Consider the following 12397-nt stretch of genomic DNA (forward strand, 5'->3'; position numbering starts at 1 on the left):
ATTGAACACTACATGATTTTTTTTTTTTTTACTTCCTTTCGAATTTTTCTTGTATGGATTTACATCCCCTTTCCTTCTAAACCCCACGCCTTATCTCGTATCTTCTCCCTACTTCCTTCAATCTTTGTTATTTTGTGATGTTATCATCCAGTTACAAGAATGATGAAGTTGGACTAAAAAGCAAAAAGGCTTGAGTTATAAAAGAAATTGGCAGCAGAATACCAAGTGAGCTTAAGGAGCTGTGGCTTGGAGTATAACGACGTTGTTGAGTAATTTAGGGATAAAGAAGTTATCGATTAGTTACATTGAGTAATTTAGGGATAAGAAAGTTGTTGATTAGTTATGTATAGTCGTGCGATAGTCATGTGAGTAATTTAGGTAAAGAGCTATAAACATGTAAAATGATCATTTCAACATCATGAATGAAAAATATGACTGAATTCTCTCTTAACTTCTCTTTCTTTTTTGATCTAATCTTTTCTCTTTTCTGATCTAATCTTTTCTCTTTCCATCACTATCTATTTTATCACAAATAATGTGATGTTATCATCCAGTTGCAAGAATTATAAATTTAGGCTAAAAGGTAAAAAGGCTTGGGTCATGAAGAAAGTTGGCAGCAAAATGCTATGTGAGCTTAAGGGAGCTATCACATCAAGTATAACAATGTTGCTAAGTAATTTAAGGATAAGGAAAGTGCTATCATGTCAAGTATAACAATGTTACTATGTCATTTAGAGAGAAAAAAGTTGTCCATGCTGAGTAATTTAGGAATAAGGAAGTTGTTGATTAGTTATGTATAGTCATACAATAGTTGTAGGAGTAATTTAGGGAATGAGCTATAAACATGTAAAAAGATCATTTCAAGATCATGAATAAAAAATATCACTGAATTCTCTATCAACTTCTTTTTCTTTTCCTGTCTAATCTTTTTTCTTTCCATCACTATCTATTTTTATCATAAATTAATATCAAAGCCACATAAATCCAAACATCTTGGGAAAATACAGAAAGCAACCATCATGGAAGAAGGTACTTGATATAATGTCTTCCATTATCAAGTTCAAGCATTGTAGAAAAAAATGAAAGCAATGCGAGACACTATTCCAAAATAGTGGGAGGTACAGAAGAAAAGAATTAAGGCAATGTTAATTGAGAATTAGAAGGCCCTACTAGATGAAATTAAGAAGTAAATGCAACAGGTTATAGATTTGTTAAATCCAAAGGCAACATCATAAGCTTAATCAAAGTCAGAAGGTGCAGCCAACAACAATAGCAACCAAATCATGATCATTTTTTTTGATAAAAAAAGATGGTAAATCTCTTGTTGTAATCACTATAATTGGTGACCAAGGAAAATATATCTATAAGACCAATAAACCGAGATAGTTAGTTAATACTTAGCCTGAGTCTAGTAGTAGTATTTTTCATGGTAGAACACAGCAGTGCAAATATCATGAATTTATTAAGGGTGGTAACCTTTATACTACTATGAATGCATATACCCTAAGACCTAAGATTGAACTGCCCAATTTTTATAAACATAACCCTAGGGTAGATCAAGAAATGTCAGAAGTAATTTGCTATTTTTTTCATTTTAGACCATCAAAAATTAGAAATGGCAGCAATGTATTTGTCAACAAATTTAAAAACTTAGTTCGATGGTTACATCATGTAGAAGAATACAATGACTTGTCAGAGTTTGCTCAATGCAACAAGTTTTGCAATAAGACTTACTCAGATGTGATAGAAGAATTTAATAAACTAGTTTAGAAAAGCACAATAAAGGGCTACCAATAGAGGTTTGAGGAATTAAAGCTATACATGCTTTAGTTTAACCCTCATCTAAATGAAGAATACTTCATTTCCAGCTTTGTGAGTAAAACTCAGGGTCAAAGCTAATGTATTTACTGGTTTAATTGATGTCTACAAACAAGCTAAGCTATAGGTAATCTCTAAATTATGTTTTGAACATGCTACGAACATGCTATATAGGAGGATTATACTGTGCTTAAGTCCCAATTCCTTTATTTTGATCTTTAGGGATTAGTATACATTCAATGAGAGGGTAAAGTGATGTTATCATACAGTTGTAGGAATGATAAAGTTGGGCTGAAAGGTAAAAAGGCCTAGGTTATGAAGGAAGTTAGCAGCAGAATGCTAAGTAAGCTTAAGGGAGTTGTCACGTGAAGTATAACAAACTTACTGAGTAATTTAGGGATAAGGAAGTTGTTGATATTATGCATAGTTGTGTGATAGTGGTGCGAGTAATTTAGGGAATGAGCTATAAACGTGTAAAACGATTATTTCAAGATCATGAATAAAAATATTACTAAATTCTTTCTCAATTTCTCTTTCTTTTTTGGTCTTATATTATGTTCTTTTCTAGTCTAATATCTTATCTTTCCATTACTATCCATTTTATCACATTTTTTTTTTCAAAAACTCCTTCCTAAAATAGTACGTACCACCTATTTGACAAAATTTCCCATAGAGCCGCACTAAGTCTCCACTGCTTGTAGCAGTCATATACTTGCATACCTTAATTCTTGCACCCTTTAATTTTTTCCAAGCTTTTTATTTGGCTGTTGAGAGCTAAATTTAGAAAGGGTTGAAATTGGCATGAATTACTTGTCTTGTCAAATATGTTTTTAAAAGTTGTTCTTGTATAAACCTAGGTTAATCTAAAGATGCTATCTAAGAGGAAAACATGAAAAATTTTTAAGTAGCATTCTGTAAGCCAGAAATACCAGTAACATTAGCATTCCAATAAAAATTTTTAAGGTAAAGAAAATTTTGAGGTCAAAGATACAGGTTTGCCAGTTTTAGAAATGTTAAAGGATATTGGGTATTTACTTGAAGCTTTGGATGGTATATGGATTGGTACTTATAAACTTAGACTTTTCATAGCTAAAGAAATATCTAGTGTTGCAGACCAAGTTCATCATGCAAGGACTACTAAGGTTAAGGAACCTAGTGGTAGGCCTGAGATCTATTTTAACAAATCTTATGCAAAAGTGGTTAAAGGTGTAAGGTAAAAAAATGTAAATGACTCTAGCAGTCTTAAAAAGAGTTTGTCGGAATCTAGAATAAAACAAACATTGATAGTTTTTGCATGGTAGAGGAAAAGGTTAATAAGAGTTCAATTTCTATTTCTTATGGTATTGTGTACAATCATATTCAAGTCTCTTTAGACAAAGGGTCTTTAGTTATCAAAATCAATCTAGATGAGATACTAAAAGCTTATGTCTTAGAAAATTAAAAAAGGATACATAGAACAATGAAAAAGAGTTATCATATGAGAATTACTCAGTAGAGATGGCTAATCACGTACAAACTTGCCTTTGATTGATGATAAGCAATCCTTTAATGGTGTGAGGTCTTTGGATATACCTAATATTGTTCCAATACAAGAAAATAATCAAAGCCTTGATCTTATGGTGAGTAGTGAAGAAGGATTTATTGAGTGTAATTCTAATTGTGATATGGTTCCAAATTCTTGTAAAGTAGCGTGAGAGCTTAACAACATTGGTGGTTGTCTTGAATTAGTTGAATGTGGTAATGATGAGGTGGTAATCAAGGATCAAATTTTATTAGAAGATTGGTTGAGTTCAAATCCTAAGAATTTACTTGAGGAAGTAAAGAAGGAGAAAGGAATATGTCCAAAATGATCAGGGTGAATTAGATAAGAAAGATGAGGAGTATGGTGTTAATTATGAAGACATCAAAGACCATTTTCATTTCTCAGATAGGAAGATTCTAAAAAGGTCACAAAATCAAGAAAAAGAAATGGAAAAACTACAAATGGAGTAGGAAGAAAGTTTTGAAAATCTTATTGTGTGCTCACAATCCCTTTATTACCCTTGAAAAATATAACAGCATCTCAGATAATGATATTTAACGGGTAAATTTGTTTCATAAAGAAAAGGCTATCAAAACTTGAGAGCTTGGAAACGGCTCGAGTTGTCATTTAATGGTAATGAAGAAATTATTATTGACAAGTTAATGGAAGTGGAATGGAGGGATCTTGATGATAATGTTACCAATTAGTTTTCAATGGTTGTCACATGGTGGTTTTGCATTGTATGTTGGGGTGATTGATTCTATCATCGACCGATCGTTATTCGCTGTCTATCTCTAAATTCATAGGTATATATTTTCTTGCTCCTATGATTAATTTTTTTATATTTTCTTTCAAAAGTCAAGTGTGGTGAGCTCTTTTATAGTTGGTCATATTTTAGATTCTTGTTTTGGGTCTTGATTGCTCTTGGCTATTATCAAGAGCTAGTAGGGTACTTTTCTTTGATTTACATCTAAGTGTTCTTTGATACTCAAATGAGTTTGTATTGATTCTTTGGATCTTGTATTTGCTAGTCTAGACTAGCTTTGTAACCTTGTGGTTACTTCAATAAATTTTGGCTTAGCAAAAATAAATAAATAAATAAATAAGGTAACAATTTTTTTTTTATTTCCCAATTTCATTACAACTTAAAAAAAAAAAAAAAAAGGAGAATCTGCATGACAAATGAAGGGATATAACTGAATTTTTTTAAAAGGGTTTTTAAGATAGACTTTTAAAAGATAAAAAACTTTAAAAAATAAATGGACATTTAATAAATAGGGATGGTCGAATAAGGAAATGGAAGGGATTTCGTCATTTTCTTTGATTGAACGAGTTAAACTCTTCAGTCTTTTTTTTTTTTTTTTTTTTTTATGAAGGATGCAGTATGATTATGACGAGTGAGAAGCCAGATCTATTAAGAAAACCAATGATTATTGTAATTAAATACTCTTTGGTTCGAACATCCCTATAAGAACACTAACTATTGAAAGATGAAACGAAATAAATGTAATAATCAAGAAACAAAGGGAAAAAGGTTGGATAAGGTAGGGAAAGGCATCTCCAATCCAACAAATCCAAAAATCACTATTATTTAATGCTTTTTTGTGTTAACATCCCTAAAAGTAAAGACCCATATGTTAGGCTTTAATTGTTTCTATTTGAAAAGTTAAAAATGTTTTCTTAATTGTAGTATAACACAAATTAATTGTATTAAAATTTTAATATATGAAATCTTTTGAGAAAATTATGGGTTCAAATAAAATTATATTAGATAATTAGTTAAAATTATTTGAACATCTTTATTTTTTACTTAATTTACTATATCACAAATACAATTTACAACTTTTAAATTAGCTCACATCCAGATATATGTTTTATATATTGAGACAGCTGACTGAAACACTAAAATAATATGAAAAAAGAGGCTGAAATAAAGCACCGATTTTAAGCACATGCTATAATTATCTTTGGCTAAACCATTTTTGTATCTCTCCTCATTTTTAATTCTTTGATTACAAAACTTTAATTAATTGGTAGTAGTTGTTGGTTAGGAATAAATTAAGAAAATAATTAGCACGGATCGTGAAATTAGTGTTGTTTGTCTGCATGTCATGACCTAATTACATCATTTCCTATACTTCCTTCTGTCATATTGCATGCTGACAAAGATAAACGTGGATACAAGCAATGACAGTAATTATTTGCAATCACCATCGTTTCCATGATAAACGTGTATGTAATGTTAATGTCTGGCAAAAATGAAGGGAAATGAACAAAAAAAAGTGTGAAGAGAATAGAAAAAAAAATGTTGGTTTTCTTTTTTGTATTTGAGGAGGGAAAAATAAACAAAAAATAAAAATAAAATTGTAAATAAAATGATTATTATTATTATTATTTTTTTACTTTTTGAAAGATTGAATTTAGAAAGACATAAAATCTATAAATGAATCCATTCATTTTTTTTCCTTTAATCTAAGAAAAAAATTATAAAAAGTTTTTTTCCCCTTTTTTTTTCCATCCCACCATACAAAATGTAAAGTAATGACAAATTGAGAGTACACATAAAAGTTGTTTTTATAAACTATGAGTAATTAAATTCCCATCTCCCTAATTTGAATGTCCAATTTTATAAAGTATTTATCACAATTTGTACTTCAATTTGATGGAAAGGCTGAATACTAGCTCGCCACTTAAATTTGATGTGTGCACAATTTTCATAGTTGACTTTTGAGCCCCTTGGCTTATCCATCTATCATAGAAACAATTCTCGTGACTAGCAATAATGGATCTTAAAAGTAATAAAGAAAAAAAAAACTTGCTAATTAAACTTTGAATCAATGGCACGAATATTTTAAAATTTTGAGATTATAAATGGAATATTATTTTACGAATTTGTTTTAATTTTATGTTAAATTTATTTAATAATTTTTTATATATATGAATAAAATATTTATTATGATTGTTTATAATTTTATAAAAAAAAATCAATTACTAGTAATTATAATAGTTAATTATTGTTAACTAGATATATCCAAATTCAAATGAAAACTTTAGAAATCCTCCTATTGCATTTCTTTTCAAAAAAATTTTAATTTTTTCGTTTTCACTTAATAAAAAATTTTTACGAAAGTGTCCGCACGTTTATCTAGAAAGGGCAACATATTTATCTATTGTTAAAAAGGATTTAAATTCCTTTTTAAATAAAAGAATTCACCAAAAATAAATTTCACATCAATAATTATGTTCTTTCACGTAAAAAAATTATATTCAATTTTACATATCAAATTATATAATTATTTTTAAATATGATAATTAATAGACTTGAATTTTAACTCATAACCTTTGTAATTTTTTTTTAGATTATGATTTTTTTATTAAATAATTATATAAAATTTTGTATATTAAAATTTTTATGATTTTTGATAAATAATATATTCTATTCTAAAAAAATCTAATATCTAAGATTATAAATCTTACCAAAAAAGAAAGAATAAATTTTTTCATTAAAAAAAAAAGGAATAAATTTTGTAGAAAAAGGCAACTGACAAAGTTACCCACCCAAGTCCGACAAGAACCCATATCAAGTACTTACGTGTCTCTGACCAGAAGAGCTTTGTTTGGTTCTTGCCTTGGTGGTGCTAATACTAGTCAGCACGTGGTGTCGACGTGTCAGAGTAATCCACATTATAAGACACGTGGCTTGCGTGAAGAGGTCCCCCTTGCGTCCTTCCCGCTATACATAAACCCCAATTCTTTTGCATCTCTCGACGAAGTGCCGTGATTTCTTCTCTTTCGTTACATCGGTTCTAGTAGCGCCTTCGTTTTAATTTCTTTGGTTTTCCTCCTAACAATAAATTTCTGGTTCTCAAATCTATCTGTTTTTCTATATCCTATTCTCTCCATAAATCTTTATCTACGCTTTTCCTGGTGTGTTTGTCTGTCGAATGATTTAAACATTTTTTCTTGGAAAAATTAAAAAGATGAAGGGAAGAACGGAAAACCCTCTTCAACTCAAATCTTTGAACCATATCTCCCTTGTTTGTAGATCAGTTGAGGAATCCATAGATTTCTATCAGAATATTCTTGGGTTTGTTCCAATCAGGAGGCCTGGAACATTTGACTTTAATGGGGCATGGTAATGAAGTCTTGTCAATCTTAATTTTTGTTTCAAGAAATTTCCTCTGAAATATTATGATGGAAAGCGCAAGAAATCTAGGGTTGATTTTCATTTTTCAAGTTATGATTACATTTTTCTGGATTTTTTCTTTTGTGATGATGCAGGTTGTTTGGATATGGGATCGGGATGCATCTTCTGCAATCAGAGGATCCAGAGAACTTGCCAAAGAAAAAGAAAATCAATCCCAAGGACAACCACATTTCTTTCCAGGTTAATTTCTTTCTTCTTTTTTTCATGTAAATATTTGTTTCAATTCAAATACTCTGAATTGGGCAGATAATCCTAATAGTTTTACCTATTTGTAATTTATTAATGCCAATGCAGCAGCTAAGGATTTGAATTCTGATACACCAAGTGGAAAAAATCAAGATACCATGTTATTTTTCTAGAATTTGATCCTTTCTTATTCTTAAAAACCAATGATGATCCGCTACCTCTTTTTTTATCCTTTTTTTCAGAGTAATCATGTTGGAATGTTAGTTGGTGGGAAGGAATAACATAATTAGAAACACTTAAATAGCTTAGTGTATGCATGGCCCTCTCGTTTATTAATTTGTTTATGGTGATGGAATTGACAAGAAGATGAATCAACTATAAATTGATAAGGAACCCTGGTAGCTATAGATTTGCAGCTTAGGTAATTAATTTACTAATTGTATTCCCATGTTTAGTGTGAGAGCATGGGGACAGTGGAGAAGAAGCTGAAGGAAATGGATTTGGAATACGTGCGGGCAATAGTGGAAGAAGGCGGGATCTATGTTGAACAACTGTTCTTCCATGACCCAGATGGGTTCATGATTGAGATATGCAACTGTGATAACCTACCAGTGATCCCACTGGCAGGTGAGATGGCTCGATCATGCTCCCGAGTGAATCTGCAACTGCTGCAGCGTCAGCAGATACAGCAAGTGGTTCAGCAGTAAGAGCAGCTGCAGGAACAGAGCTAAGTCATTTGATTTAGCTGCATGTTAGTAAAAATCATAAGAAAAAAAGCACCCTATCTGCTTTGTTTTTGTCATGTTCTTGTCTAACTATTGTATGCACAAGTCCCTGTTTTTCTTCACTTGGTTTAGTAGTTTGTTGAATATTATTTATTTCGTAATTATTAAAGACAAGGCCTAGATGTGATCCCAATGGAAGTGATCATTTTATGAGCTTATTTTAATTAATTAAAAATGGACTATTCTCTAAAGCTCTTTCTAGTACTTAAAATTATATAAGGGCCCCTTCTCTTGTTGTGAATGATTTGGGGTATCAAAATCTACTACTTTAATGCACAAGTTGGGACTAGTTTTGATTGATATACAGTGTGAAATGCCATTCACATGAAAGAGTTTGTTGGAAATCATGTTATGAGCACATAGTCTTATCCTAATTTATTTATCATAGAACGAAAAATAAAAACTTCATAAAAAATCACAATTTGAATAGGATTTTGCTATCTATCCTTTCATAAATTTCGAATAATACTAGGATATATAGCTATCATTCACACCTCATGTACGTATTTAGATTTGTGTCAATTTCAGAGTTATGGTCTATCACTAGGTTACCTTTACAACAGGTCATGTTATAATGTCAATCTAATTTCCAAATTGGACAAATTCATCTCGTATTAATTAGATTCAAGTCTTTATCCAGAATAATAATTTCATCTACAATCAATCATGTAAATGTAGTATTGAAAAATCAAATGAATGACCGATAAAGAATCGAAAATTATGATTGCACCTGTCCAATGGAAGTTCATTTTGGAGGGAGAGGAGAGTCAAGAAACCAAAAAAAAAAAAAAGAAGAAGAGGCCCACAAAATCTAAATCCCAACCAATCTTGAGTCCTGGATTTGGACGGAAGTTAGCAAAAAGGTTCCTTCCAATGCTGAAACCTGCCATTTCTTCCTCTTTTAAGGCATTGCCATGCTCTTAAAATTGATCGTTGTTTTGGCATTCATTTTGGCTTTGGATTTACGTTTCTTCCCTTCTGTATCTCTCATTTCATACTATTACTATTTCTTAACAACTAAGATGCTTTAGTAAACATAATCTCTATTTGTGATCATAATTTCATCTATAATATAACTCTATTAAAAGAATTCTTGAAGGGATTAGAGAGTGACAGCTGTTCAATGTTGTAAAACAATTATTTTTATTTTCTTTAATATTATAAAATAATTATTTTACCTTTAAATAAATTGGCCATTCGTCCATAGGTCTTAGAATTGGTAAAGGGTTTTTTGTCTTGCCTCTTGCCTGTTTGTGGCTATTTGGAGGCAACCAGACGAACGGAAGAGAGTTCTTGGTTGAGTTGATTCTTCGATTTTTTGTTCATGAATAAGCGATCCAAAGAAAATTTGAAATTAAAATGACAGAAACTGCTCGCCTCATCCCTAAATTCTCAACCTACGCAAGGCCAAATTCATTCATCTTGGTTGGATGCTAGGACTTCTGTCTCCCCCTTACCGTAATGCGATCTTGCATTTTACTTTCTCGATTGGCGGCTGATTTCTTTGCTTTTTATTGGAATGTTCTTGTCTTCTTGCAACACTGTGGTTCATCATCTATGAATTTGAATGAAATTTCTCTCTTGGTGATGGATGGAAAATAGATGGAAAATGGGTCTCATGTGTTTTCTATGTTCAGGAAGCAGATAATTGCTAAATTACAATTAAAATGTTAAAAATAAAAATTAAAAATAAATGAAAAGAATTTTTAAATAGATTATATTTTATCATCTGTCTAATACTATAAAATGATCATTTTATCTTTTTTAATATTATAGAATGATCATTTTACCCTTTAATGAAAATAAAATAACTTAAATGCATGTTAATAGTAAAAATTTTAAAGTATATTAAAAGAATTTTCAAAGAGGTTATATTTTGACACATGTCCAACATTATAAAATGATAATTTTAAGCTTTAATAAAAACAAAATAACCTATAATGTAAATAATAAAAATAAAACAATATGAAAATAGAAAAAAAATCAGATCTACATATTTTAGAATCTCCAAAAGTACTATATTGCAACATTAGTCTAGCATTGTGACATGATCGTTTTATCCTTTCTAACGTTATAAAATAATCATTTTACCCATTAATCAAAATAAAATAATTTAAAATATAAATAACAAAAAAATTAAAAAATATATTAAAAGATTTCCCAAAAAGTTATATTTAGACATCTTTCCAACATTATAAAATGACTATTTACCTTTTTCAAAATTATAAAATGATTAATTTACTTGTTTTAACATTATAGAATAATCATTTCATTTTTTAATGAAAATAAAATAATTTAAAATATAAATAATTAAAAAATAAAAAAAATACGAAAATTAGAAAAAAAAAATATAGATCTATAAAATTTGTGTAGATTAAAAATTTATATTTGAATTCAACGATCTAAAAGAGAACCAAACGACGCATTTTGGAAAAAAAAAAAAAAGTTATCCTTTTACGAAATGGTGGGGTTAATAAGGACCCGTTTGATTCCATCAGATAGAAGCAATGGAATTCAATGGGATTTTGACCTCCGATTGCACCGTGGTTCGTAAGATGCATTTAGATAGCGCTGATGCTGTTGGAAGCTTCTGCCCTGCTTTTTAGTTTTTTATTAAAAAAGAAAGGATCTAGTGATTTACTAAACTCTAGGACAGTCAAACGCTTAAACGTATACGGTTTAATGTAAAATTAAAAAAGAAAAGGATTTTCAACTATATAATAACTGCTTTTAAAATAGGGATTTCCTTCTTTTTAAAAGATTATCATTTGAAAGACATGGAAAACAGAGATGGAGATTACGGAGGGAAAGCAGACAAGAATTCATCATGAAAATTACTACAAATTATACAAAAAAAAAGCTTGTATTAATTTAATTATATAATATATGACGATATTTTCTTTTACATATTTTCAACTTTCGATATCATCTGTATATATTCATCCATAATAGATAAAATACAATACAAAAAACAGATTAATGAAACAAATGGAAGAAGCTAGCACAGAATACCAGTGCAAGGTCTTAAAGATAAAAGAAAGGGCAACCGATCAGAGTCCTCTTACCAACATTTGCTCATAATTCTCAATGGATTCCAGCCTCTGGAGCAAAAGTTGGTGCCTGAATTTCTGGATGAATGCCTCAGCACTTTCTTTTATGTCGACGAATGGCTTTTTCTCTGTGACATTGGACCTCATGGCTCTATGATCTTTCAAGTTATGGACATTTGGTTCTGGAAATTTGGAGTTGTGGTATGAATGAGGCATGGAGCTATTCTTCATGGTAATTGCAAGATAGCTTTCTCTAATTCTTTCTTCCTTGCACAACTCTCTTTGTTGATAAGATGATGGTTTGGCTTCCCATATTTATAGCTAGGAAGTCAAACAAAAAATGGGTTATTTTAATAGGCTGTGATACCATCTTACATTTTTTATGTAGAAGCACGCCTTGCTAGAATTTTCAAGTAAAAGTTATCAACAAGCTAAAGTTACAGATGGAAGACCTTTTGGGAGGATATGCTATTTTGAAAAGCATATATATATATATATATATATGTGTGTGTGCGCGCGCGCGTGTGTGCTTTTTTTTTTATAACTAGTGCAAAGATCTTCCAAAAATCTAATAGTCATGCTTAGTAAAATGATGCATTTTAACACCTCAGACTTGATTTAATGGTTCACTGATATTATGTCAGAAGACATAGTATGGACATTATGTTTTATTCACTGATATTATGTAAATTAATACCGTAAAATCTTAAATTTCTCAAAATTTTTAGTAAAAATGTCGAGAATCATAATTATATATATTTATATAAAATCTAATAATATATCTTATTCTAAAGAGAAAACTACGAGAGACTAATTCTAGCAATTAAGG

The 12397-nt window shown here is 30.0% G+C and overlaps 2 protein-coding genes across 2 annotated transcripts; one reads left to right on the forward strand and one right to left on the reverse strand.

The window, feature by feature from the left end:
• The first annotated feature begins 7106 nt into the window (after positions 1 to 7106).
• On the forward strand, positions 7107 to 8651 carry LOC149510721 (glyoxylase I 4-like). Its single transcript, XM_089757269.1, has 3 exons — positions 7107 to 7475; positions 7622 to 7727; positions 8189 to 8651. The coding sequence occupies exons 1-3, from the start codon at positions 7321 to 7323 to the stop codon at positions 8438 to 8440; spliced, it is 513 nt and encodes a 170-aa protein (XP_089613395.1). The 5' UTR covers positions 7107 to 7320; the 3' UTR covers positions 8441 to 8651.
• Positions 8652 to 10680: 2029 nt separating this feature from the next.
• LOC149510722 (uncharacterized) lies at positions 10681 to 12024 on the reverse strand. The gene has a single exon (XM_089757207.1). It carries the CDS (start codon positions 11797 to 11799, stop codon positions 11569 to 11571), a length of 231 nt encoding a protein of 76 aa, XP_089613333.1. The 5' UTR covers positions 11800 to 12024; the 3' UTR covers positions 10681 to 11568.
• Between the last annotated feature and the right edge of the window lie 373 nt (positions 12025 to 12397).

Source organism: Durio zibethinus, chromosome 28, assembly GCF_047325235.1.
Source record: "Durio zibethinus cultivar Kanyao isolate XHJ-2024 chromosome 28, ASM4732523v1, whole genome shotgun sequence".
Lineage (NCBI taxonomy): Eukaryota > Viridiplantae > Streptophyta > Magnoliopsida > Malvales > Malvaceae > Durio > Durio zibethinus.

Bases quoted from the DNA above. Each gene is read 5' to 3' on its own strand.
- LOC149510721 (XM_089757269.1), top strand. From the start codon at position 7,321: ATGAAGGGAAGAACGGAAAACCCTCTTCAACTCAAATCTTTGAACCAT. The intron at 7,476-7,621 runs GTAATGAAGTCT...GTGATGATGCAG, and splicing joins TTTGACTTTAATGGGGCATG to GTTGTTTGGATATGGGATCG. The intron at 7,728-8,188 runs GTTAATTTCTTT...TCCCATGTTTAG, and splicing joins ACAACCACATTTCTTTCCAG to TGTGAGAGCATGGGGACAGT.
- LOC149510722 (XM_089757207.1), bottom strand. From the start codon at position 11,799: ATGAAGAATAGCTCCATGCCTCATTCATACCACAACTCCAAATTTCCA.